Source organism: Hirundo rustica, chromosome 3 (assembly GCF_015227805.2).
Source record: "Hirundo rustica isolate bHirRus1 chromosome 3, bHirRus1.pri.v3, whole genome shotgun sequence".
Lineage (NCBI taxonomy): Eukaryota > Metazoa > Chordata > Aves > Passeriformes > Hirundinidae > Hirundo > Hirundo rustica.
The window spans coordinates 70548291-70571403 of NC_053452.1; the positions used below are offsets into that span (position 1 = coordinate 70548291).

The 23113-nt window shown below is 42.6% G+C and overlaps 2 protein-coding genes across 7 annotated transcripts in view; one reads left to right on the top strand and one right to left on the bottom strand.

Annotated features, from left to right (window-relative positions):
• SESN1 (sestrin 1) overlaps nucleotides 1–9077 on the top strand; it is a 79019-nt gene extending 69942 nt beyond the window's left edge. For both annotated transcript variants that reach the window (XM_040060304.2, XM_040060305.2), the window contains exons 3-10: nucleotides 757–957; nucleotides 1878–2060; nucleotides 3250–3492; nucleotides 4733–4880; nucleotides 5711–5823; nucleotides 6045–6235; nucleotides 6467–6611; nucleotides 7960–9077. In XM_040060304.2, the coding sequence (XP_039916238.1) occupies nucleotides 757–957; nucleotides 1878–2060; nucleotides 3250–3492; nucleotides 4733–4880; nucleotides 5711–5823; nucleotides 6045–6235; nucleotides 6467–6611; nucleotides 7960–8046 (1311 nt within the window). In that variant the 3' untranslated portion in view covers nucleotides 8047–9077. The remainder of the gene's footprint in view (nucleotides 1–756; nucleotides 958–1877; nucleotides 2061–3249; nucleotides 3493–4732; nucleotides 4881–5710; nucleotides 5824–6044; nucleotides 6236–6466; nucleotides 6612–7959) is intronic.
• Nucleotides 4809–23113, bottom strand: part of ARMC2 (armadillo repeat containing 2) — a 69761-nt gene continuing 51456 nt past the window's right edge. For 4 of the 5 annotated variants that reach the window (XM_040060303.2, XM_058420061.1, XM_058420060.1 and 1 more), the window contains 5 exons: nucleotides 22621–22743; nucleotides 20656–20769; nucleotides 19151–19283; nucleotides 16771–16928; nucleotides 12171–12658 (listed from right to left, as the gene is read on the bottom strand). In XM_040060303.2, coding sequence (XP_039916237.1) covers nucleotides 12525–12658; nucleotides 16771–16928; nucleotides 19151–19283; nucleotides 20656–20769; nucleotides 22621–22743 — 662 coding nt within the window. In that variant the 3' untranslated portion in view covers nucleotides 12171–12524. Of the gene's footprint in view, nucleotides 4946–12170; nucleotides 12659–16770; nucleotides 16929–19150; nucleotides 19284–20655; nucleotides 20770–22620; nucleotides 22744–23113 lie in introns of those variants that run through there. The other variant, XM_058420059.1, reaches the window with a different exon arrangement.

A 23113-nucleotide genomic window follows, 5' to 3' on the forward strand; every position in this document is an offset into this window, starting at 1 on the left:
CCCGAGACTTTGGCCTCAGTTCTAGTGTACAGAACAGTGAGAGCCTTGGGGAGCTTTGGAATAGTTATGACCCCTCCCATGCTGCTATCTAGCATGAGAGAAACCCAATACTGTTTCCTTGTGAACATCCGGATGTAATTTCCTACTGGTCCACAAGGTACCTGCCCCTCTGCTTTGGGATTGCTTTTTCTTGAGCTGACTCTACCACTCTGAAGAATCTGAGGAGCTTCAGAGTGCTGTGAATGAGCATTCCTGCTGCTTCTCCCCTGATCGTCTGGTAAGAGAATTTGGAGCAGAGGAGAAGTTAGTAATGTGCCTGTGGTTTCCTAGGAATTTTAGTCTTTTTCAGTTTCTCTTTTTTCTTTCTTGCCATCTTAACTAGCTTTTTATTTCTTTCCCTCTTTTTCACATAGTAAAAGTGATGATTCAATTAGCTTTTTGTTATAATAAACTAAGATCAACCTGGGGTATTCAAGAAAGTGAAGGTGAGACAGTTAAAAATGTGAAGTCAGTGTTGTATTAGAGAAAGACTAAAGCCAAAAATCTCCTTTTGCTGATATAACTACTTGTGATCTCCTAAATGAGAGGTATTACAGGGATTTAATGTGCCTTATGTGCACTGATTTAACACCACAAATAGATTTATAGTATAATTTCTTTCACTTGGGGCTTCTGGGTGCTGTCATAATATATTTATTTGCTGTTTTATCAGTGGTACTTGGACCATATCACTCATTGCTCTTTCTCTCCAATCAGACAATTCAGGTGGGAAAGGAGGACGCCACAATGCACACACTGTTTGCAGAGTCCTTTGCCACGCTGGGCCGACTGGACAACGTCACCTTGGTGATGGTTTTCCACCCGCAGTATCTTGAAAGCTTTCTAAAAACTCAGCACTATCTCCTGCAAATGGATGGCCCACTCCCGCTCCATTACCGGCACTACATCGGGATAATGGTACGCACCAGGCAGAAACCGCCACGCTGGCCGCGCCTCGAGTCCTGTCTGAGAGCAGCTGTTACTGTGTTTCGCAGTTTCTAGCTGGAAAGGCTTTTCACCAGCAGCTAAGGGAAAAGCAGAGTGGGTTTGGCGGCGTCTGCTTTACAGATGGTTTCAGAAGAGCAGCAGTTTACGTTCATAGATTTGGTAGGACTGTGAGAAAAAGGGGAGAAGCAAACTATAGAAATCAGGTGAATTACTGGCTTCTTTAGTATATCAGAAACAGTTTCTCAAGAAAGTTTGTTTTTGTGTGTGTATCCTGTCATATACACCCCTCTCTAACTCAGTATTGGTCCCATCCTGCATTTCTGAGTATATGAATTCTAAGCAAATTTTCTGCCAAAAGTGGTTGATTTCTTCTTTTTAATCTGCAAGTTCAATGATCTTTGCTTGCTGAAGTGGAATTAAAGTTTTGGGCTGTGTTTTAATTTGATGTAGAAGGTGTGGGAGTAAATGATATTGGGCCTTTCTTTGATGAGAAGCTGCCCACAGTCTCTCTTGCCATATGCAATCTAAAAGCTGCTTTTGATGGTTGCTGGTAAAGATGAGGCTAGAGATAGCTTCTTCCCCCTGGGGAGTATGATGCAGTATGGATTACTTGCTTCAGGACATGTAATAAATCCCTGCCTGTATTTCTCTCTGGATATAGGCATGCTGCACCTGTAGCCAGTCTAATGATGGTGTATATGTACAAGCCATATTTATGTTGTGAGAACAATAATCAAAACAAGCTGCTGTGTTAATCTCAGAAGTCTTTTTATACTTGAGTCTTTGATCTGTGCAAGTCTTATTGGATGTTTTGAGGAAATGATGACTTACAGTCATAAAGTACTGACTTTCTCTCATTGTTTTCTGTATCACACTGTTTTCCTTTCTAGGCTGCAGCACGACATCAGTGCTCTTACCTTGTTAACCTCCATGTGAATGACTTCCTTCATGTCGGTGGAGACCCGAAATGGTTGAATGGTCTGGAAAATGCACCTCAAAAATTGCAAAATTTAGGAGAATTGAACAAAATGTTGGCTCACCGACCCTGGCTTATCACCAAGGAACATATCGAGGTAGGTCTTCCATGGAGTAATGTGAATGTCCCCTTTATTCAGTAAAGCAGATTCTTGGGGTTCAGAGCCAGACAGGGTGAAAGATGTTCTCTGGTAATGCCTTTGATTTCAAGTGCTGCATCACTGCATGATATAGTATCACTTGTGCCCTGTTGTGTAAAACTAATAGGCTCATAATTGCTCTTAAATGAGCATAAAATCTTGTTTGCAACATGCTGAAGTTTCCCCGTCATGTTGGAATTCTGTTGGTGTGCTCAGGTGTGCACCTCCCTCCTCAAGCTGTGTGCTTTCAGTAGCCAGAGCCCCCAGGTGTTTCTGAGATGCTGCCAGAAGTCAGGCAGGGCACCAGCCACCACATTTTTGTCTGGCTTGCTGCCAGTTCAAGTGCTGAGTTTTCAGGCTGGGATGGAGGGAGCAGGCTGGCAGAGCTGCCCAGGGGAGTGGTGGTAGTACAGGACAGCCAGGACTGCAGCACCAACAAACAAGCAAGGAGCTGCTTCTTCCACCCCTTCTGCTCTGCTCTGTGCCCACAGCAAGGAGCACGTGGGTGCTGGGACTTCCTTGGTGCTGCCTGGCCTGGTGAGAGGTGGTGGCAGGTCCAGCTGGAGGCAGATTGCTGCGTTGTGGGGGAGGGCGCACACTCTGCCCGACGGCCCCAAACCTCCCACACTTTCCTGCCTGAAGGGGAAGTTGGGGTTTGAAGCTTCTTGTTGAATCTAGAGCATTCCACCCACAGGGATGAGAGATGGAGGGAGCCTGGCCTTGGTGCCAGGTTTTTACACAGCTGATCTGCAGGGGGTTGCCTGCATTTTCTGATGCTGTAAAGCCCACTTGAGCAAACATGCAACAGTTGTGGTTGCATCTTCATTAGAGGTGTGAAATTTCAATGCAAGTCAATATGGCCTCAACAGAAACCACATGCTGCAGGAGAGAAACCCCAACTTATTCAATTGCCCAGGGACAGAGAGAGGAGAGAAGCTGTGTCCTTTGTGGCTTAACCACGCAGGTCTGTGTCTGGCAGGTCACCTGGTAACAGGTCACTGAGCACACTAATGGCAGCAGAGAGTTAGGAAGCACATTTGGATGTTGGGAAAATAATTTTACCTGGCAAAGAAATGTGTTGATAAACTGCATTAAGATGGGGCCAAATCAATATTTTTATCACTTTTGTCTTGCATTATTTTTAAAGCAACTTTTGAAGACTGAAGAGAACAGCTGGTCCTTGGCAGAGCTGATCCATGCAGTCGTTCTCCTTACACACTACCACTCCCTTGCTTCCTTCACATTTGGCTGTGGGATCAGCCCAGAGATCGACTGTGAAGGGGGTCACACCTTCAGGCCCCCCTCTGTCAGTAACTATTGCATATGTGATATAACAAATGGTTACCACGGGGTGGATGAAATCCATGCCACTGCAGCTGCAAGTATTCCAGTAAGTGTCTGTTTGAACAATCTCTTCCAATAGTAGTGGTTTCTTTGTAAACTTAATATGTGGAGGGTGCCTGTCTCTTTTCATTCTTTGAGAGTGGGATTAATAAGCCTAATCCAGATGTGGGTATTGAGAAAATGCTTTTAGGGGGAGCTGAAATGATATTGGGAAGCTGGGGAAAGCTACCAAAGGGAGAAACAGACACAATCTCTGTTGTCTTTTTTTTTTCTGCTTGTCATTCATAAAGGTGAACTGAGATAAGTCCCAGCCTCAGCTAGTTCATGACACATGTCCTGAGCAGCAGTAGCCAGGAATGCATTTTTCATCGGTGCAGTGGAAAGATGGCTCTTCCTTTAATTCCAGGCTCTGACTTTTTTGCCTTGAGGTGTTTGCCATGCATCACACAACAGATCATTCTAAACATATCATTCACAACTTTGTGACTCTCTTTAAAACACTCTCTCCTGCCTGCAGCAGTTATGCTGATCTGAACTTGTTTTCCCTTAGTGAAAAGCATGATGTGAACTAATTGTTGGTTTAGGAACAGCCATGAGGGTGTTCTCACTGCAAGATCCTTGCCTGTGATATTTTACTGCAGTGGTGTGGGTGGCATTTAAATTAGTTTGATGGAGCTTCCTGGCTCTCTGAAGGAGCAAACTGCAAAAGGCAGGGAGGAAAGGGGCAGAACTGTATAAATTAAAGATACTTTTACTTTACTTTGGTGCTGATGAAGGCTTTCAAGATCAGTTACTGAATTCTTGTGGTGTTAAAACAGCTCTTGTGAAAGATGATTATCTTGCACTGGCTTTCTTTTGAGGCTTCATTAAATCTGCATTTCTACTCACCCTTCCTTTTTCCTTCAATGTTTCTTCTCTGTGAACAGAAGGGAAAAATACAGTTGGGTGGTAAATTGTTACTTCTTCTATCAGAATTTCTGTTACAGCTCCTTGTTTTTCAGTTGCTGAACATTTAGACTAAGAGACACTAATTTTAGTGTGAGAACAACTAGTTCCAAACTGCTGTGATTTTTAAATCATGCTAAAAATGGCAGGGATCTGATTGGGAATGTAAATGTAAACCACTGGGTCAGTACTGGTTTCTTTCAAAAATTTTGTTCCATGAAAAGTCTGTATTTAAAGACATAAAAGACTTCAGTTATGTTTAAACTTTCTGGCTTGGTAATTTCTGCCACCATTGTCAGTTCCTGTTGCATGAAAATGAAATGTCTTTCTCTTCTTTTTAGTCTGCAGAGTCTGTCTGTGAAGTTGAAGCTCTTATGGAGAAAATGAAGCAGCTGCAGGAGTGCAGAGATGAAGAGGAAGCCAGCCAAGAAGAGATGGCCACACGTTTTGAGAGAGAGAAGAGAGAAAGCATGTTCGTGTGTTCTTCAGGTAGCGCAGATGTAGTCTGTATACGTATTTATTAAGATTTTTCCAAATCATTTGAAGAAATACTCCTGCGAAAGGGGAAAGAAGTGCTATTAGATGTCTCACAGACATTATCATTTCTTTGAAGGAATCAAGATTAGGGATGCCTTCTTTTCTTCTAGGAACACTTAAAAGCAAAGTAGTGCCAAGATTTGTGGCTGCTCGCAGACACACCGTAATGCTCTCTGGCCAATATTGTGTTTAATAGAAATCTCCAGAAGAAATAGAAGCTCTCTCTTGAGAGTTTTAGAAGTTTCACAGGAAATTTAAGCATCTTGCAAAACACTGTACAAACAAGACACTTGACATACTTTGCTATTTAAGTGTATGAAACACTACTTTTCAGATGACTGAGAGACAATACTTAATGTATTGCAAGTTCAGGGTTGTCATGGGCTCTTCAATACAATTTCCTCTAAGACAGACTTGACATGGAAGTCTCAGAAGGCTCTTTTTTAATAAGCACTCTGTTCCAAACCAGGTTTCTCCCCTGACATTTTTACAGACCTCTTGAGTTCAGGGGAAAATGTCTCCTACATTCAGGGGATAGGGTGAAGACTGCAGTACAACAAAAGCGAAAAAAAGATGTTTGGCTGTAAGAAAAAACCTGACTGTTTTTCTTGGAGTTGCCTCTGAACACCATAGCTACACTCACAGAGCTGTATCAGAGAATCTTAATATGGGTAGTCCAGTGAAAATGTGTTTGATTAAAATGCACAGAGACCCATTCTTCTGCAGGAGTTCTGCTCACACACTTCCAATCACTTGTGTGAAATTCTGTTTGACATTCACAGAAGATGAAGAATCTGCAGCAACAAGAGATGTATCTCGTCACTTTGAGGATACTAGCTATGGTTACAAAGACTTCTCCAGACACGGAATGCACGTGCCCACCTTTCGTGTTCAGGTAAAAGCCTGGGGGCTGCCATCAGGAGGCTTGGGGAACAACCTGCTCATTGTGCCAGATACCAAATCTGGAAATGGCTGTGGTGAGGCTTAAAGCCAGCCAGTGATCAACCCCCACCCCCCGTGGATTATCTGCCCTGGGATCTATAACTATATTAAAGCTCTGGGTCTTCACATGTTCATTTCTGAAATGCTCCATTCTGCATTTTTACTCATTCTAAGGATTATTCCTGGGAAGACCATGGCTATTCCTTAGTTAATCGTCTTTATCCAGATGTGGGACAACTACTTGATGAGAAGTTCCATATTGCTTATAATCTGACTTACAACACAATGGCCATGCACAAAGATGTGGATACCTCAATGCTAAGACGAGCTATTTGGAACTATATTCATTGTATGTTTGGAATAAGGTCAGTTTTACTGTTTTTGTTCTAAACACATTGGCTTTTCTTTCTTGGGTTGAACTAGAACTATTTATTAAGCAAACATGCATGTATTTTTAAACATATTTTTGTTTATGGGGAGGGCCACTAGTGCTGCACATACCCAATAATTTGTTTTGCCATAGGAACTTAGAAACAATGCAAGTGAAATAACCGCTGCTTGAAAATGAAAGTGTTTTTTCTTTCAATTCCGAACAGATATGATGATTATGACTATGGTGAAATTAATCAGTTGTTGGACCGCAGCTTTAAAGTTTATATCAAGACTGTGGTTTGCACTCCTGAAAAGACCACAAAAAGAATGTATGATAGCTTCTGGAGACAGTTTGAACACTCTGAGAAGGTACAGTTTATGTGCATGCTGAGGGACAGCCATGGGCCCCAGACCAGTGTCTCCCTGACAGCCACAGCCACACAGCTTAAGCTTTAGCTGATGCTCCTGGGGTTCTACTCAGTTCTGCTCACAGTCAAGTCATTGGGAAGTGTCGTGTTCCCAGGCTGAAATAATCTTCCCTTTCCTCGTGTGCTGGGTAACAGCTGACACGGGCAAGATCTGAGCAGTACAGATCCATCCATCCCTTGGCAGCAGAGCTGGAACAGCTCTCTGGCTGGCCCAGGGTCTTTTCAGTCCCCTGGTCCTTCTGGCATGGATAGCCCCAAAGCAGTTTTTTAAACCTAAAAGCTCTGCTGCTGGGTTACAGTCTGAATTGCACCTCCCAGTCACATTTCCTGCTGTGAACTCCCAGATATTGAATCCATTAAGTTTATGTCCTTCGTTTTTCTTTGGAAAGGTATTTCTTGGCCTCACTTAAAGTCAATGCTGAAACAGAAAGATGCAGAAATCAATAACGCTCATATCATTAGAGGCTCTAGTTCTTGATAAACCCCTTAAAGCAGGAGGTTTATCATAACTACAATGATTTAAGATTGTTCAAATAAAATACTGCCTATGTTTTGGTTAGACTAACTGTGGTAGATGAGCTTTCCAAGCACGCAAATCTTTCTTTAAAGCCAAAAACTTTCCATCTCCGTAGCCATTTCCATCCAAGGCTCATTCACGTATGTGTCACTGAACACAATAACCATACATCCTCACAGAAATCATGCAAATGAAGCCACACACACAACCCTTACATGCCAGAGTAAACTCACAGCAACCTGCTGTCAGTGAGAAAATACTTTTAAACCCTCCCCCCCACAAGTTTCTGATTTCATCCTCAAAGAAATGCAGTAAAGGCATTGAGATGATCTGGGGAACTAAAATTTTTACCTCCAGTAGCTACTGAACACCTGTGTCTCAGTAGAGAAAGCAGGTTTATGACGTGAGGAATTTTTCTGGTGCTTCACCTTGGCCAACCACTTTGTGTTGTTCAGGTGTGTTTCTCTTAGTCCCCAGGGTCTAATGTCCTTATCACCTCTGCCTTTGTTAGCACCTTCCTCTGCTCCACAGGTACTCACTGCCCTTCTGCCTTTAATCATTAGCCTCATTAAAGGTGAACAAGCTGTGCATATTGTGCTGCTGAGGAAGGGCTTACGTGCTTGAAAACTTCTCTGTTTTTTCCAGCTAAACCAGCTGGTGTGCTATAGGATGATTTCCTCTTTCTATGGCTCAGGCCCTGCCTAAGTGAGCCAGTGCCACACTGTGCCACAGTACCAGTACAGTGCTAAATAACTTCTTCTCTCTCCTGAAGGTCCATGTAAATTTGCTTCTGGTAGAAGCTCGGATGCAAGCCGAACTACTTTATGCTCTGAGAGCTATTACTCGCTATATGACCTGATGTCTCTGGCTGCCTGTCGACGTCGGAATGTTCTGCAGCTGCAGTATGGCAGAGGAAGATAAGAAGCCTCAGGACCAACAGTAGCTATAAGTTAAGATGCCCATTGTGCCATAACTCCTTTAGTTTCAGCTATTTCCATGTTTGGAATATCATTGCTGCCACTGGGCAGCGAACGCTTGGCAGTTGACAGACAGGGTTGTGCAGAAGTGCTGCCTGCTCATGGTATTTTGGCTTTAGACAGCCCGGGACGTTCTCTGAACTTGTGGCAATATAGCAAACCATAGATATATAGATCCTGTGTTAAGGCAAATACTGCGGGAGTTGGAGCGCAAAAAGAACTGGGACTTGATGACATTTGCTTTCCCTACAAGAATAATTTTAGAAAATCTTGATGCTGCTATTTGTGCAGGTGGAGTGAACAGACCCAGGCTGTTCCAGTTGAGCTAGAAGTGAAAGTGAGCACTGCTATTGTCTGAGCCTTTATTGTGTGTGGTTTCAAAAAAGCCTTGTTATTTAGATTCCCTGTTTAATCAGAACTAAACCTCTTCTGTCCACACTGATAATTTGAAAGACAGCAGTCAATTTTCTCAACTAGTTTAGCCTTAAAAACAGGATGTTTGTTCAACATTATGTCGTGAGCTCCAAAGTGCAATGGTCTTCCTATGGAAAGAAGGGGACTGGCGTCCTCAGAGTTTCTTAGCGCTCTACCTATACAAAGTGTCGAGTAGCTTCTTGTCCTCCTTTTCACGGATGAACCAAAAAGGAGCTAGGACAAGGTGTGGGAATGTTGTTCTAGACTGCCAAACAGTCCTACTGTATTACATGCCCAACGCTGGTCTTAATGATTTTTGCAGTTGCTTAAATAACTAGGCTAAAAAACATCTATTTTTAGTAAATCAAAATGTGATTAAAATGCTGACATTTAATATACAGTGGTTTTGGAGAACACATGAATACTTTTGTATGAGTGTGAATTGCTTTTTAAATTTGTCAGTATTACTGGTATTTTTGAAATAAAGGTAACAACTTTTTCTCTTGGTGTTTCTGTGTGGTTTGACTTTAAGCTTCTCTTCTTACTGGTTCCAAGACCATTTAAAATTTTTGAAACAGTAAGTGAGCAAACATAGTTAAAATCACAAGCCACAATTTTTTTAACTGAGTCTAAAATAGTGGGAGAAAAAGTTTAAAAACAGAGATAGAGCTTCACTAACTGTAGTGGGAATGCCTCTTCTGTACAGCTGATATTTTCACCCATTTGGACAAAGCTCTCAGACACAAGGTGTGGTTCTTGGGGTGTTTGTTGCAGGGCCAGGAGTTGGACTCGATGATGCTGATGGGTCCTTTCCACTTCAACTGATTCTGTGATTTTTTGTGTTTCTGTGAAATGGATTTTCCCAAGCCCACAAGCAGCATCAATTTAATTTCTGTCCTCTGGTCTGGGTCTCAGCTCAGACTGGTTTCTCTTTCTACAGAACCTTCTGAGAACAGTTTTAAGTTTACAGTCCAAGAAGCTAAAATATCTAAAAAGATCTAGGGGAGAAAGATTAATAAACTGTCAAAAATTGTGACTAACAGGAAGCATCTGGTGCTTCCTCTTAACTGAAAATACAGGATTTTTAATGTTCCAAAAACAGAGCAAAACTTTCCTGTCTTAAGGGCATTGTATAGCTGAGCTGTGCCTTTCCAGTCTGTGAACAGTTTCTGCAGCGCTTGAGTCTCCAGGTGCTTTCTGAGGTCAAAGGTAGACATGAATTTTTCCAAGAAGCCTAAACGGGCTGTTTCCATCGTTTGCTCTCCACCACATCCAAGTGCCCTCTCACTTTTCAAGCAGTAAACACTGCAGCAGAGCTGTGTGTGAGTGGCTTCATCTGGTCACAGCTGCCATCAGAGCACAAGCCACAACCTGCCCAAGTACAAGCCCAGTACTCCTGGGGCAGCTCCAGCAGAGCCCCAGCCCGTGGCTGTGAAGTGCAGCAGCCTCTCTGGACCTCAGCTGCTGTGCTGGCAGCTCTCCCCAAGGGAGAACAGGAATGGGCTCCTGTTCACCAGGGAGCTGCTGCACTGAGGTCTGTGGCAGATACCCAAATGGTAAACGATGCCGTAAGAACACACCTGAAATCCAGCATGCTGGGGCTGCTTCTTCCTACTCACAGGTTTTTCTCCAGAGAAAGACAGAGGCTGGTATAGCTCGACCAGAGTCCTGTGCCGCCCTCTCTTCTCACTCCAGCTCCTCTGAACGTGCTTTTCCTGCACAAAGGCCAGACTCACACACGGTGGCTGCTCCAGGCTCCCCAGCTCTGCCCTGTGCTGCAGCCACAGTCCTTTGGGCTCTTGGTTACAGTTTGATCAGTAATAACTGACATAATTAGTGTTGTATTTGAGCAAATCTTTATTGCCCAAGCGCCACCTTGACTTGACACCTTGACTTGAGCCAGCCATGAGTTCAACTGCCTTCTGACGTTGACTTGGCCCTTGTCAATTCTGATTAGTCCTGGTGACAGGGCTTGGCCAGAGGGGCCTTTTCCAGTGCCCCCACCCTGTCCTGCACAGCCGGGTGTTTGCCTGCCTTGCTGTGACACAAATGCCAGGAACAATTGCCTCCAGCTTCTTCCCCCCAGGGACTACTTACCCATCATCCCTCCTTTAATACTCTCTCAAAGCAAATCCATTTGTTTCTCCCAGAAACAAATGGGACATTGAAGCCATTTATCTTCCCTTCATCTTCAGCTAAAACTAAAATGGCAAAAGAAGGGATAATAATTGAGATATTTTTGAGCTGAGCAGAGCTGTTGTTGGAGCCAAACCACAAAATGTTGAGCACTTCTCTCCTGTGGATTGCAGTGACAGAGGCTGTCACCACACAAGCTCCCAAAGTAGGGCTGAGCTTTGCTGGGCACAAGGAGCACCTGAGCTGCTGAGACACAAAGAATGGAGCAAATGTTACCACTTTGACTTTCCTCCTCACCACTCCCAAAACACAGACCACAGAATCTCTCTTTCCCTGCCCCATAAAAGCAGGGATTTAAATGAGGAAAAAAAGTCTTGCTGCCCTTCTACTATGGCTCTAGCTCCCAGCCTCCTCGCTGCCTCTTCTCACCTGCAAGCAGAGGTCTGGGCACTACCAAAGGCAGAGAGAACAGTGCCACTGAGGGAATGTCCCAGGGTAACTTAATGATGCTTGTATCCCAAGCTCTGAATCGCTGCCTCCCAACAAATTCCTCCAGCCTCTCCCGGGATTGCCAGGCCGGAGCCGCTCCTGCTGAGCACGGCCTGGCGCGATGCTGCCGACCCGCGGGAGCCCCAGCACAGCCATTTTCTCTTAGTAATCCGAGGTCAGGAAAACTAGATCTGGGTCAGGTCTGTAAAGCTCACTGTGGCCAACTGGGCTGTTAAGGCTCGAGGCCAGCGATGCGCCTGCTGAGCTCCCCCATGGGCTACAAGTGGGGACTTTACACAATGGAAGGATGAAAACAGTAATAAACAAGCCAGCAGCAGTCAGGAGGAAAAGGGAGAAAGAGGCCTGTTATGGCCCCACAGATGGAGACAGGTTCAGGGGAGACAGCTGGCCAAGGAATCTGAGAAGTAGAGGCACACAGGTGGCCCCTGGAAGTGTGGGACCAACTGAAAGAAGGCAAAATCTTCTCTGACATCAGGGATATGGGTGTTTCACCTAAAGATGTGAAGTCCTAATTCAGGAAGGACCAGCACAGCTGGACCTACATCCCACAAGCATCAAGGCAACAGCTAGGTTATCTGGATACCTAGACCCTAGCCCCCAGTGTCAGAAGGAAGAGGGATCTCCCAAGGAAAGAGAGTTGACTCTCCCTGACCATCGACAGAGTTCGATCTGAAGAGTGAAGCTCATGAAGGAATACAAGACAATTCCCCAACAGCACCGGGTTTCTCTGTCATGGAAGTTCCTTAAGGTAAAAGTGTGTCAAAGGCTGTAGGTGAGATGTGGCTCCTGTCACGTAACATTCATTTGCACAGCATTTTTGGTACCACAGAAGTCCAAGTACTCGCTCATAACTTACCTTTTAAAAACGAGAAGATCAGCAAATATTTTTGTTTCATTTTTCCAGTCAAGAAACAATGCACTTAGTAGACAAGTCACACTGACCAGCTGCTTCATCAGCTCAAGTATATTGTAAAAAATAATTACACATGCAAAAATTTCATATAAGCTCTTCCAAAGATAGCATCCAGTACATAAATGCCAGGCTTTTGTGACTTCTTTTTTTTTTAAATAGTCATGGTCTCCAACAAGCTTACCAATAGCAATGTACAGGTATATTAGAAATATAATTACCCCCAAAAAAACCAAAAACAAACAAACAAACAAACAAACAAAAAAAACCCAAACAAACAAACAAACAAACAAACAAACAAAAAAACACAAAAAACCACAAAAAAAACCCAAAAACACCCACCAAAAAAAACCAACCAAAAAACCAACCAATTAAAATGGAGTGATAGACTCAGCTGGAAGAGTGAAGGCTTTGAATTCTGTCAAGAAGTTTTTCTGCCACAGGTTTGAATTCTCTTTCCCAATATACTCTTTGGCAGTCCTTTATATCTCTGTCAAGGCTGCACTCCAACTCTACCTCTTCATCTGTAATCAAGGAAAATACCAGCATCAGTTCCAAGTAAAAATACATTCAACCACGTATTTTGTGACACATACAGCTTACTAGCTGTATATGCTGATGGCTTAAAAACAACTGCAGTTGCGATAAGTTAAGCATCACTGTCTGAGGGTGTTACATTTAATTGAAAATAAAGGATGGTAAGGTCAGTAGAACAATGAAAATGGTACTATAGGTTCTTTTATTCTCAAACCCCACAGGTGTGAGAGAGACAAAACTGAGACAAAAACTGTCTCTGAGATTGATCATTTACTATGACTGTCAGTCTGGAAAGTACCCAAGGTTTAACATTGTCCACAGCAATTTTGCTGAGGTAAGGAATCCATTCATCTAACTACAACTATGTTTTTCCTGTCCCAAATTGCTCTGCTAATCTGGAGACTCAAACTCTATCTACTCTCACACTGAAGGAACAACACTAGTTATTATATTTACTGATGCCCTCCCTTCCTCACAAATTTCAAAAATAAAACAACAGGACAGTCTTTATTAAAGACAAAGTTAGGAATGAAAGGAAGTCATCAGTGACTTCTTCCCCCTCCATTTTGCTTGGCATTGGATGTGGCAAAGAGACAAAATCTTAGAAAAAATAGAAACCAGTCTGCAACCAGAAGCATTCTCCTGAATCAGGAATCCACAAACCCAGCTGATAATGCTGAACAAATGTTTCACACAGTTTAACAGAAGGATATATGACAAACTTTAGGCCATGAACAGACCTAAAATGAAGGTAGAATCCCTTCTTAATATATTAACCTTTGACCTACACTATGAAGAAGCACCAGATTCACAATATGTTAAATAAGTAACTGTAAGGGAGCTTATTGCACAGTCACAGCAGGTAAAGGAAACTTGGGGCTGAAGAGAAACTTCAGTTACCCACATTTTGAGTCAGACTTTGTGGAGAAAAGAGATTCTCCAACAGCACTTACTCCCATCCAAAAGCATGCCAAGGTGCCTTTGCAGATCAGATGGCCTGAGCTGAGACAGGTATGAAGGAGGGAATGACATTCCTGTGTGTGGAGATGGGCTCCAGCTCACACAAAGTTACCAGCAACTGCAAACAGTACTTGGCTCCTGTGCCACTACACTGCAACTGCCAAAAGAGAGGCTGATTGGGAAAAGATTCCAAAAGGGGTTCTATGTAAGGAGATGACATTTAGAGTCTTTCTGTAATGAAGAGGAAAAGAACATCCATTCTTTCAAGAAGGATGGCATATCTCTGCAGGTACAGGAAGAAAACTTGTTATCAGAGATAAAATCCAGCTTTTGACATCAAATCTATATATGATGATGTCATAAGATAATTTAGGTTGAAAAAAACTCTGGAGCACAGTCACCATGTATCAGTTTGCTCTAGTCCATGTACTGTTGAGTACTGAACACCTTCTAGGATAGCAGCCTATTCCAGTGCTTAACGCCCACCACGATGGAAATCTCTTGTCCTAATGTTTAATTGCAATTTTGTCTTATTGCAACCTGTGCCCATTAGCTCTTGTCCTGTCAATGGCACAGTAACCCAACACACCTAAAATCAATCTCAGCAGCAGAGAAGCCAGAGACCCTGAAGTGGAAAATAAGGGATTATGGGGTTTGTTTTCAAGGAGAGTTGCTTTGCCTACTCCTCTGGTTTTTTCTACCCTAATTAACTCTGTTCTAACACAGAGCGAGAAGCATTTCTCCCTTTTATTTTAGACAGCTGTGCTCCCCAGAAGTCAACTGAATATTTATGGAATCACTGAGGTCCAGAATTCCAGCCTACAAGAACAAGGGTCAGAAGCAGTTCAAAGCTGAAGTGTTGAACTGAAACAGTAAATTTCCCAACGCAGAATGTGAGTAACGCTGTGGATCAGCAAGGATCAGTGTTCCGCATGCAAGCTGTGCATCCTCAGATAATTTAATTTTCCCACGACTGTCCTCAAAAACCAGCAATATTGGGTCCTGGCCAAAGAGCATATGTGCTGGCTGCAAGCCCAGGAACAAGACAAACACACTGGGCCTGCATGCTGTGGAGGAAACTGGAGACTGGAGTGCAGACTCCTGCCGTCTGCAAGGGCTGCTCATCCTTGAAACACCGGCAAGACAGGGGCTGGCAGTCCTGGAAGCTCTGTCGTGTCATGTAAGAGTTCACACAGACTGAGATTCCAAAGTAACCTCCTGGAATTGACAGTGGAGGTAAAAGTCAGCATAATAAAAAGTCTGGAGAGAGAGGAAGAAACTTTCTTTTCAGTGAAAGATCAAACAGAAGAATGCTCCCAAGACAGAAGTTCATCTCTATCACTGCCTTGTGTGGGCCTGGGCCAAGGCAAAGCTGTTGCCAGGGGCTTGGGAACAGCAGCCTCCAGAAGCTCTGAGCCAGCAGAGTGACATCAAACTCAAGAGCAGCTGAAAGAAGGTGAATGACAAGTGCCGTTGGAAAGCAGAGCCACTGCATCCCAGGCTGATGGGATCAGGCAGGGAAAAAGAAAAACAAACAGTGCCCTTTGTCCAGCCTTTCTCTTGGGCACATCTTTTCAGGCCATTTCCATTCCCTTTTGCTTCCTTGTATCTTTTATCATCCTGTGCCAGATGGGGGAGGGAAAAATAAAGGGGAGGAGGCCAAGCACAGCAGGTGAAGCGAGGTGTCTGCTGTGCCATGCTCCACTTTTTCCGCTTCCTGAGGGTGTGCTGACGCTCAAGTACAGTTCACTGGCTGTCAGCAGTTGCCTCCTGCTTCCTGAATGATAGAATCAGAGCAATGACAGTTCAAGGCTGTTACTGGACACAATGGGAGGAGGAAGATGTAGGACAATATTAACCAGCTGCTATTACTAAGATTTGTTGGCTCTCTGCACACAGAGGAACCAGATCCAATGAATAAGATGTGCTTTTTCTACAGAAAAAGTCAGAAGCTCCTCTTCTTACTACAGTGTGAAGAATGACTGGCCTTCTGATTTAATTCTAACCTATTCCTAATTAATTACCATTACAGCTGCATTACAATCACAACAGTAACTGCAATTGCAATTGTACATGAACTTCCAGTTCATGAAAGTTCATGAAAACTCTCTATTCAATTAGAGTTACAATTGCTATCCAGCCTGGACTCTGCAGTCAAATCAATTGCTTCAATAAGCAATGTTAAACACATAGGAAAAAAATAAGCACGTACTTTCTAAAAGAAAGATAAATACCCTTTACTGGGTGCCAGAAAATTCAAGCATGATTGTGGCTGCAAAGTTTGCAGGTCTCTTGCAGGATGTTAAAAAGTGCAGTAATAACCTTGAAACACTGCTATTTTTGGATAAATAGGTGGAATTACTGCACACATTAAGATGAAGTCCATCATAGCAAGGTATGTAACACAAGAAACTATTACAGCAGTGAATATCAGTAATTTTGCTGTAACTGGAAAAAAAATCCTCACAAATCCACCCACTTTTCCGATCGTTTACAACAAAAGAGACCATGAGATCTCACATTCTGCCTGTGTCTGACAGTAAGTATACATCTTTAATCAATTTCCAATTAAAACCATATCAAACATAATGTTTCCTTAAATTTAATTTATATTTTAAAGACCATTTTTAAGATAATTGCAACTACCCCAAATAAAATCATAAGCAAAGGAAAACTTTGCTCAAAAATTAAAGGAGGAAAGTTACATATACTGACTACAGGACTATTACACAGCCACTAAACTCTAAAATTTGAAGCAAATTTCCAGATGAAAAGATCCCACTGGGTAAGCAAATCAAGGTCCTTACATTCACCTTTCAGCCCTTGTGGAGCAGTGAGCACACCCTTCCCGGCTTTGGGGAGCAGATGAGAAATTGTGAGGATGTTGTCCTTGCCCACAGGGAGACCATGGAGAGAAAAGAAAGGTGGCCAGGCAGCAAAGTCAGCCCGCTGCACCCCAGAAATGCCACGATCCCCAGGGCCCCACAGGCTGCACAGAAACCAGTGTGCTGCTGGACAATCCACACTGGCCAGCCACTGAAAGCTGCAGGACAGACTTCCCACCCAAACGAATCCTGCTTTGATTTAGCTCCTTCCGTTTCTTTTATTGAGGAAAAGAGACCAGGACTACGAGTCTCACCTAGAAGTGCTGTGAGCAGCTCCAGCAACGTGTTGGTGTCTCCTCCAAAGCAGGAGGCCGCGCTCATCATGCTCTCGCTGTAGTTCCACAGGGTTTTGCAGATCAAACACGAGAGCTGCCAGTCTGCAGGCCCAAAGTCTTGTAAGCAGTCAATCAACCTGTCAGTACCAAACAAAACCAGTGGTTTGTTCCATGGACTTTTCTCCTGAGCTCTTCAAAATCTGGCAGTCTAGAAATGTAAGCAAGCTCCATGGAAGTTTGCAGGAAAATTCTGCATTAATAAACTTCAGATGCTTCTTTCTTCCTCAGTAACTTCCTCCCTTTCATTCAATGTAGTTCCCCAAGGATGTGGACATGCCTTTTGTCTACACATATGCGTGTACCTGCCTGCAGCTGCCATCCTCTGTAACTTTCTAACCCAACTGACCAATTTCATTTACATACTTTGCAAATGTAACCATTCCAAAGACATTAAAATTCCATCAAATTTCATTACAATCTGTGACTGTCCCAAATCTGTGGCTACCACTAAAGCAGAGATTGCAATCCAAGCCAGACTTTGTCAGGTGCCAATGATTCATCTGGAAAAGGTGGTAGGAATGCAGAAAAAGCTTCAGTCAGAATATCCATCTTAGTCAGAATACACATCAGATCATCTCACCAAAAAAACAAATCCAAAGGAATTTGCTACTTCCATGATCAAAGAATTACCTTTCACAATCAGTGAAGTCTCACAGTTTTGCAGATCTCACCCACTCTTGCATTTCCTCAACCTGTACTCCCAAGGGACTCCTCTCAGAAATGCCTGTTTTATTAAGGACCATTAGGTTCCAGACCTTTCTCCCCATCTCCCTTCCCTGCGGACACCAAATGCAGGCTGGATCCTAAACAGGACACTGAAATGAAGCTGTAACTTTTCTGCCTGCACCAGCTTACACACAGTAGCTATCCAGAGTTCCCACTTCCAAACTGCAGAGTTCCCAGGTCCTGGGGCTGCAGAAGTAAACCTCTTCCACCTGCTGTCCCTGGTGACCTCTCCAAGAGTAATCCTTCACTGCTGTTCCCTTCTTCAGCCCTAGGACCCTCTCCTTCCCTCACTTCTCTACTTCACAGAGAGATTTATAATCTGTTGATTAATAAAGGGTAACTACTATATTTGGGTTGGGATGAAAATAACAGTCATTGAAGACCACCCAAAAAGATGTTTCCTTTTTTTCTCCTCTCGGAAGGCAGTCATTGTGGAACAACACGAGGCATCTAATGAAAAGCCAAAAGAACTTGCCCTATTTTTTTTTTTAAATTTAACTCTCTTGACAAAATTAATTCCCTATTTTCTTTGGGCCACTATATATTGGCACAATAATCTCAGTTCCAAAAATCCATAGAGCTGGTTTGGCACAGTCAGGATGATCTCCTTAACAATCACTTACAAATTCTCTAGATTCATTCCATGCTGTTACTGTTTTTTTTTGTTCTTTCTCTCTCAAGTTTTCAGATACAATATACAAATTTCTGAATTTGTATTAATCTGTAGGCTACAGAATATTTTATATAATAGAAATTTCTCACATTTATTATTCAGTCTGCCAGCAACTTATTTTTATTCTCCTTTTCCAGCTTTTTTTTAATATTGTAAGTTAACTAGAACATGGGAAGGAAGGACAAGAAGACTATGCATTGTTTACAGCGTATAAAAAAGTAATGTGATGTATGAACAGGAAAGCATTTCAAAGTGAGGTATATTGTTTCATAACTGAGGGCTGCACCAACCGCTTTACAAGCACAGGAACATGACCTTTCATGTTGCTCCAATTAAGCTTGATCCGCTATTATCTGAACATCAAAGCCACAAGTGTTGCATCCACAGTGGTTTTTCACGGTCTAATATCCTGTACAATGTTACAGTGCCTTAAACTTGAACTCCCAGAGAGAGGAGACTGGGGAGCTGTTCTCTGCTGAGCAAGGCTACATCAGGTAGTTTTCCCCACAGAACCAAGTGGTTACAAAAATTACAAGGGACCATGTGGGATATCAGTTCCTGAAGTACCTTCACACTTGAACCAGACACACACTGACTGTGCTGTTCATTGCAGCCCACCCAGGATCCACTTCAGCCAAGCACAAGCAGCTGCTGCAAAGCCAGGCCTTGTTTTCTTCTATGGTACCCTCTGCTGTGCCCATCACAGAGGGTCTTTGGGAGAGTTTTCCGTGGGGTTTGGCTGGTATGAAAAGCTTGTTCTCAAAGAACTTCAGATCCCAAGGATCTACTATGCTGGCATCTTTATTAGAAGCTAGTGGCCCCAGTAAAAAAGAATCCAACTGAAACTTTTTGGCCAAACTACTCAAAATTGCCATTACTCAAGCACAATCAGGAACTTACTTCCCAATTCCTCCTTCTTCCATCAGAAAAGCTCGTTTGTTCTCATCTACTGTGAGGTTGAGCAGAACTCCACAGGCAGGAAAACAGACCTCTCGGTTCTTGGAATCGAGCAAGGCAATCATGAACTTGTATACTGGATTGTAAAGAAGGAAACAATATTACTAGGAAGATGAATTTACCAGACAAGTGGCATTACAACATACTTATTAGACGGCAGTCAAATGTGGGATAACAGTATCCAAAAATTCATCCTTGCACCATTGTACTGTGAGGAGGCACATAACAGAGTAACGTCATGCTGAACACCAGCTACCTTCAAAACAACAAACCAGAAAATTCTAGTAATAAAAATACACCAAAGAAATGCGAAAATCCAATCAGAAGAGGCTAAGTTGACCAAACTGAATTGCAGCTTATTTCTTGAAAGTATCAAACCCCCCCACGCCCCCTTTTCCATCCCGGAGTCAGCAGAAACTGCAAGGATTTGGCATCTGGCCCTCAGAAAGGGAAGTTCTTTCCCCTGTGAGTGCAGGGTTGCCCCAGACTGCACCAAGTCCAGCTGGAAGTGCAGCAGCCTGGGGCTCCTGTGAGAGCCAGGCACAGACGTGCAGCATCCCACAGCACCTGCTGGCACTGTGGAGCCGTGGAGCCAACCCCAGCCACGGAGCTGGGCTGGCCTCACTCAGAGGAAGCCTCTCAGCGATTCCTGAGCTTGGCACACCAACACTACAGTCTCTCCCAGCTGAAAATTTAGTCTGTTGACTGAGACTGTTCACCAGGAACCAGCTACCAAGGGTCACTTCTCCCTTCAAATACAGTGATGTGCCACCCTTGGAATAAAGAGTCGCATACTGTGGCATCATCACCTCAATTTCAGCTCCAAGAGGCAGATCAAAAAAACCACCAAATTTACAGTGAACTGCTGTCTAAGCTGATGACACACCTTCTGTGGATAGCAAGGAGTTGCCATTTTTCCCAAAGCTCTTTAGATACCCAAAGCAAAAGGACTTGAGAAGACTTGTATCCTACTTCACCCCGAGGCAAATAGGAGGTCACTGCTGAGGCAGTCAAATCCTAGCCACATGCTGAGAAGTGCTAACAAGCTGTCAAATACGGGAATCAAAAATCTGAGATTGCGAACCTAAACGAGATTTTAGTTGGATTTTCACTTTATACTATATCACTACTAACCTGCAGGATCTGAAAAGCTATTTGAGTAAAGGGAAAATTCAAATTTGAAACTTTAGGAAAAAGAGTTTTTGTAGTATTTACCTTTGTGAAAGTACCATGGCATATTTTCCCTACTCCAATATTTCCATTTTAATGACACTGAAATAAAATGGTGATTATAATGACTATTATTGGATTCTAATGCTTGCCTAATTTGCAAAACATCAGGGAAGATTGCTTCTACCCTTTAACTGAGACAGCTTATTAACAATCTTTTCTTTTTAGAACCATGGACATTTTAAAATAGAACTCCCAGAAACGCAAAAGTAACTCACTCTTTTTCTGCATGATGAAGTCACGGATCTCATGATGCTGGGAAAGATTGCCAAAGACTCTGACAGCCTCCACAACTGCATCCATATTGTCACTCATTAACATCTTTAAAAGCACTATTGGTTTGCAGAGAAATAAAATAAAAATAATTACTTGTAAGTCACAAATACATGGTTATTCTTTTATCAGTGAATATCAGAATGCAAACGGCAACAGCGATAAAGGTAATAAACGGGAACAGTTGTCTGTCTGTCTGTTGGTAGCAAAGGGGGTGACCTGATGGTAGAACAAGAATGAAATTGTGTAGGGCTTTGAAGATAAAACAAAGAGGTCCAATATGGGACTAAATGCAAAGGAACAAACAAGGAGTTATGGACACAGTCTAAGCACAGTTGTAATAATGGGAGCCAGTTTTGCTATGCAGTTTTGAGTGGGCTCACGTGAAAATCAAGGAAGACATAATTTAAAAAACATTGTAATATATAAGAGAATTGATTTAGATCCTGAACAGATGGTCTTAGGGTGAGATGTCTCCTAAAGCTCAAATTATTTTCTGACATTAGCTGTTTTCTCTCAGTTCTGCTATAACAAGCAAACACATTTTCTCTGAACAGCTACTTAATATTGTCCCAATCGGAAGCATTCACTTCCTTGCTGCTTTTCTGCTTAGTAGTTTCACATATGATCAGTGTGTGCTTCAGCAGTAGAAATGAGAAATTCAACACTCCCTGTTCCTAGGAAGTGAATGCTTCAGATTGGGACAATATTAAGTAGCTGTTCAGATCTGCCGTCATGGAGGATTTTGGCGCACGGCAGAGGAGTGATGCTACAGAAGCTACATTTATCAGTCTTCTGTGAGTACAAAGCAAAGCACTGAAATCAGTCCATCATACAGAGGATTCAAATAAGCCAACCCTTAGCCCTTCATACAACAGATGAGGGAAAAAAATATAGAAGGAAGGCTGGCTTCATTCTCATTACTTCTGCCTCTGGATGTTGCAATACTGAACACACCTTGAACTTAAAGAGACATCTGAAAGGATTTTGTCCATCACTCATATCAAACAGCAAGTATTCTCAAAACATCTGCAGCAGAAAGCCTGCTGGTGTTCCATCAAAAGGTTTCCTCTTTCCTCGGTTCAGGAAGATGATGGGACTAAGTTCCACATGCCAACAAATAGGACAGGAGAGAAGTAATTTGTTTCCAACCAGCAGCAAGAGGCAGCTGGCTTATAGGTGATAAAATGAGTCATGACAGAACAGCAGAGCTATTACCCACAGAGAATATGATGTCTACCAGTCCAGGCATGGGCTGACAGCCAGGATATTTTTTCCTACTCCTCATTCTACCTGTTGTGCGAACTTCAGGTTCCATCTCTCCCCAATGTCCTGTCTTCTTAGACAGACAGATGTGCAAGACACAGCCTCTCTGCCTTTTGTACAACATTAACACAGCAGTCCCAGAAGTCAGGGCAGTTCCTGCACATAACTGATTCTTGTCCATAATGTCAGAGGGGAGAGAATCACTCAATACAATATTGCCAATGGATTTACAAGCCAGAAACAGACAGAAATCAAGTTTTACAGGTACAGAAAGTAACAAGAAGAAAAAAAATCCTCTTGCCATACTGTGATTAGAAGGAAAAGACAACATGATTATTTTGGCTCAGGTATATGGATTTTGAACAAATCTAGCAAAATTGCTGAACAGAAAACAATACAGTAAATTCCTTTTCAGAAGAAAAGAAGGGGCTTTGTGAACAACCTGACTATTTTCATATAAGTCATAGTATTTTTTTCAAAAAAAAAAAAGGGAAATAATTATTTAAAGAATTTAGCCCTGTGAACTTTATACTCCTGCAATATAACACCAGAAAATGTTATCATTGACTTTACTTTCTGTTGTGTCAAATTGGTTCTGTTTTCTAAATGCCATATACAAAAAGTACTAGTTTAAAAGTCCTTACTTTCAGCAATGTGTAGCTTCTTGTCTTGAACTGCAGAATTCTTCACTTGGTAGTAGGACAAATTGTTGATTGTTGTTGCAGCATTGATAACCAACTCTTCACAGGCATCGACTGACTTATATTCTGACAGTAAAAAAACCCCAAAACATATGCATATGTAGATAAACACACACATGTATCTAATTTTGCAGTGCATTAGATCCCAGAAGCAAACTGAGTAATACTTTACATGGCCACTACTACAGTCAAACCTTCTGTTGTTCAGTAATATGGCAGAAGCTAACAGGAACACCTGATTCAAAAATGGCAATACAAAATACTCTTGCCCATTATTAATTTACAGGAATCATTGTGACTCAGGCAGCATAGTTTAAAATTTAATTAGTTAAGACATTTTACAAATCCTGTTTGCTGTTCTAAGATGACACTGAGGAGAGTTCACATGCAGAAACAGAGCTGTGTGATAGACACGGAGAAATGCTAAGGACTGTTA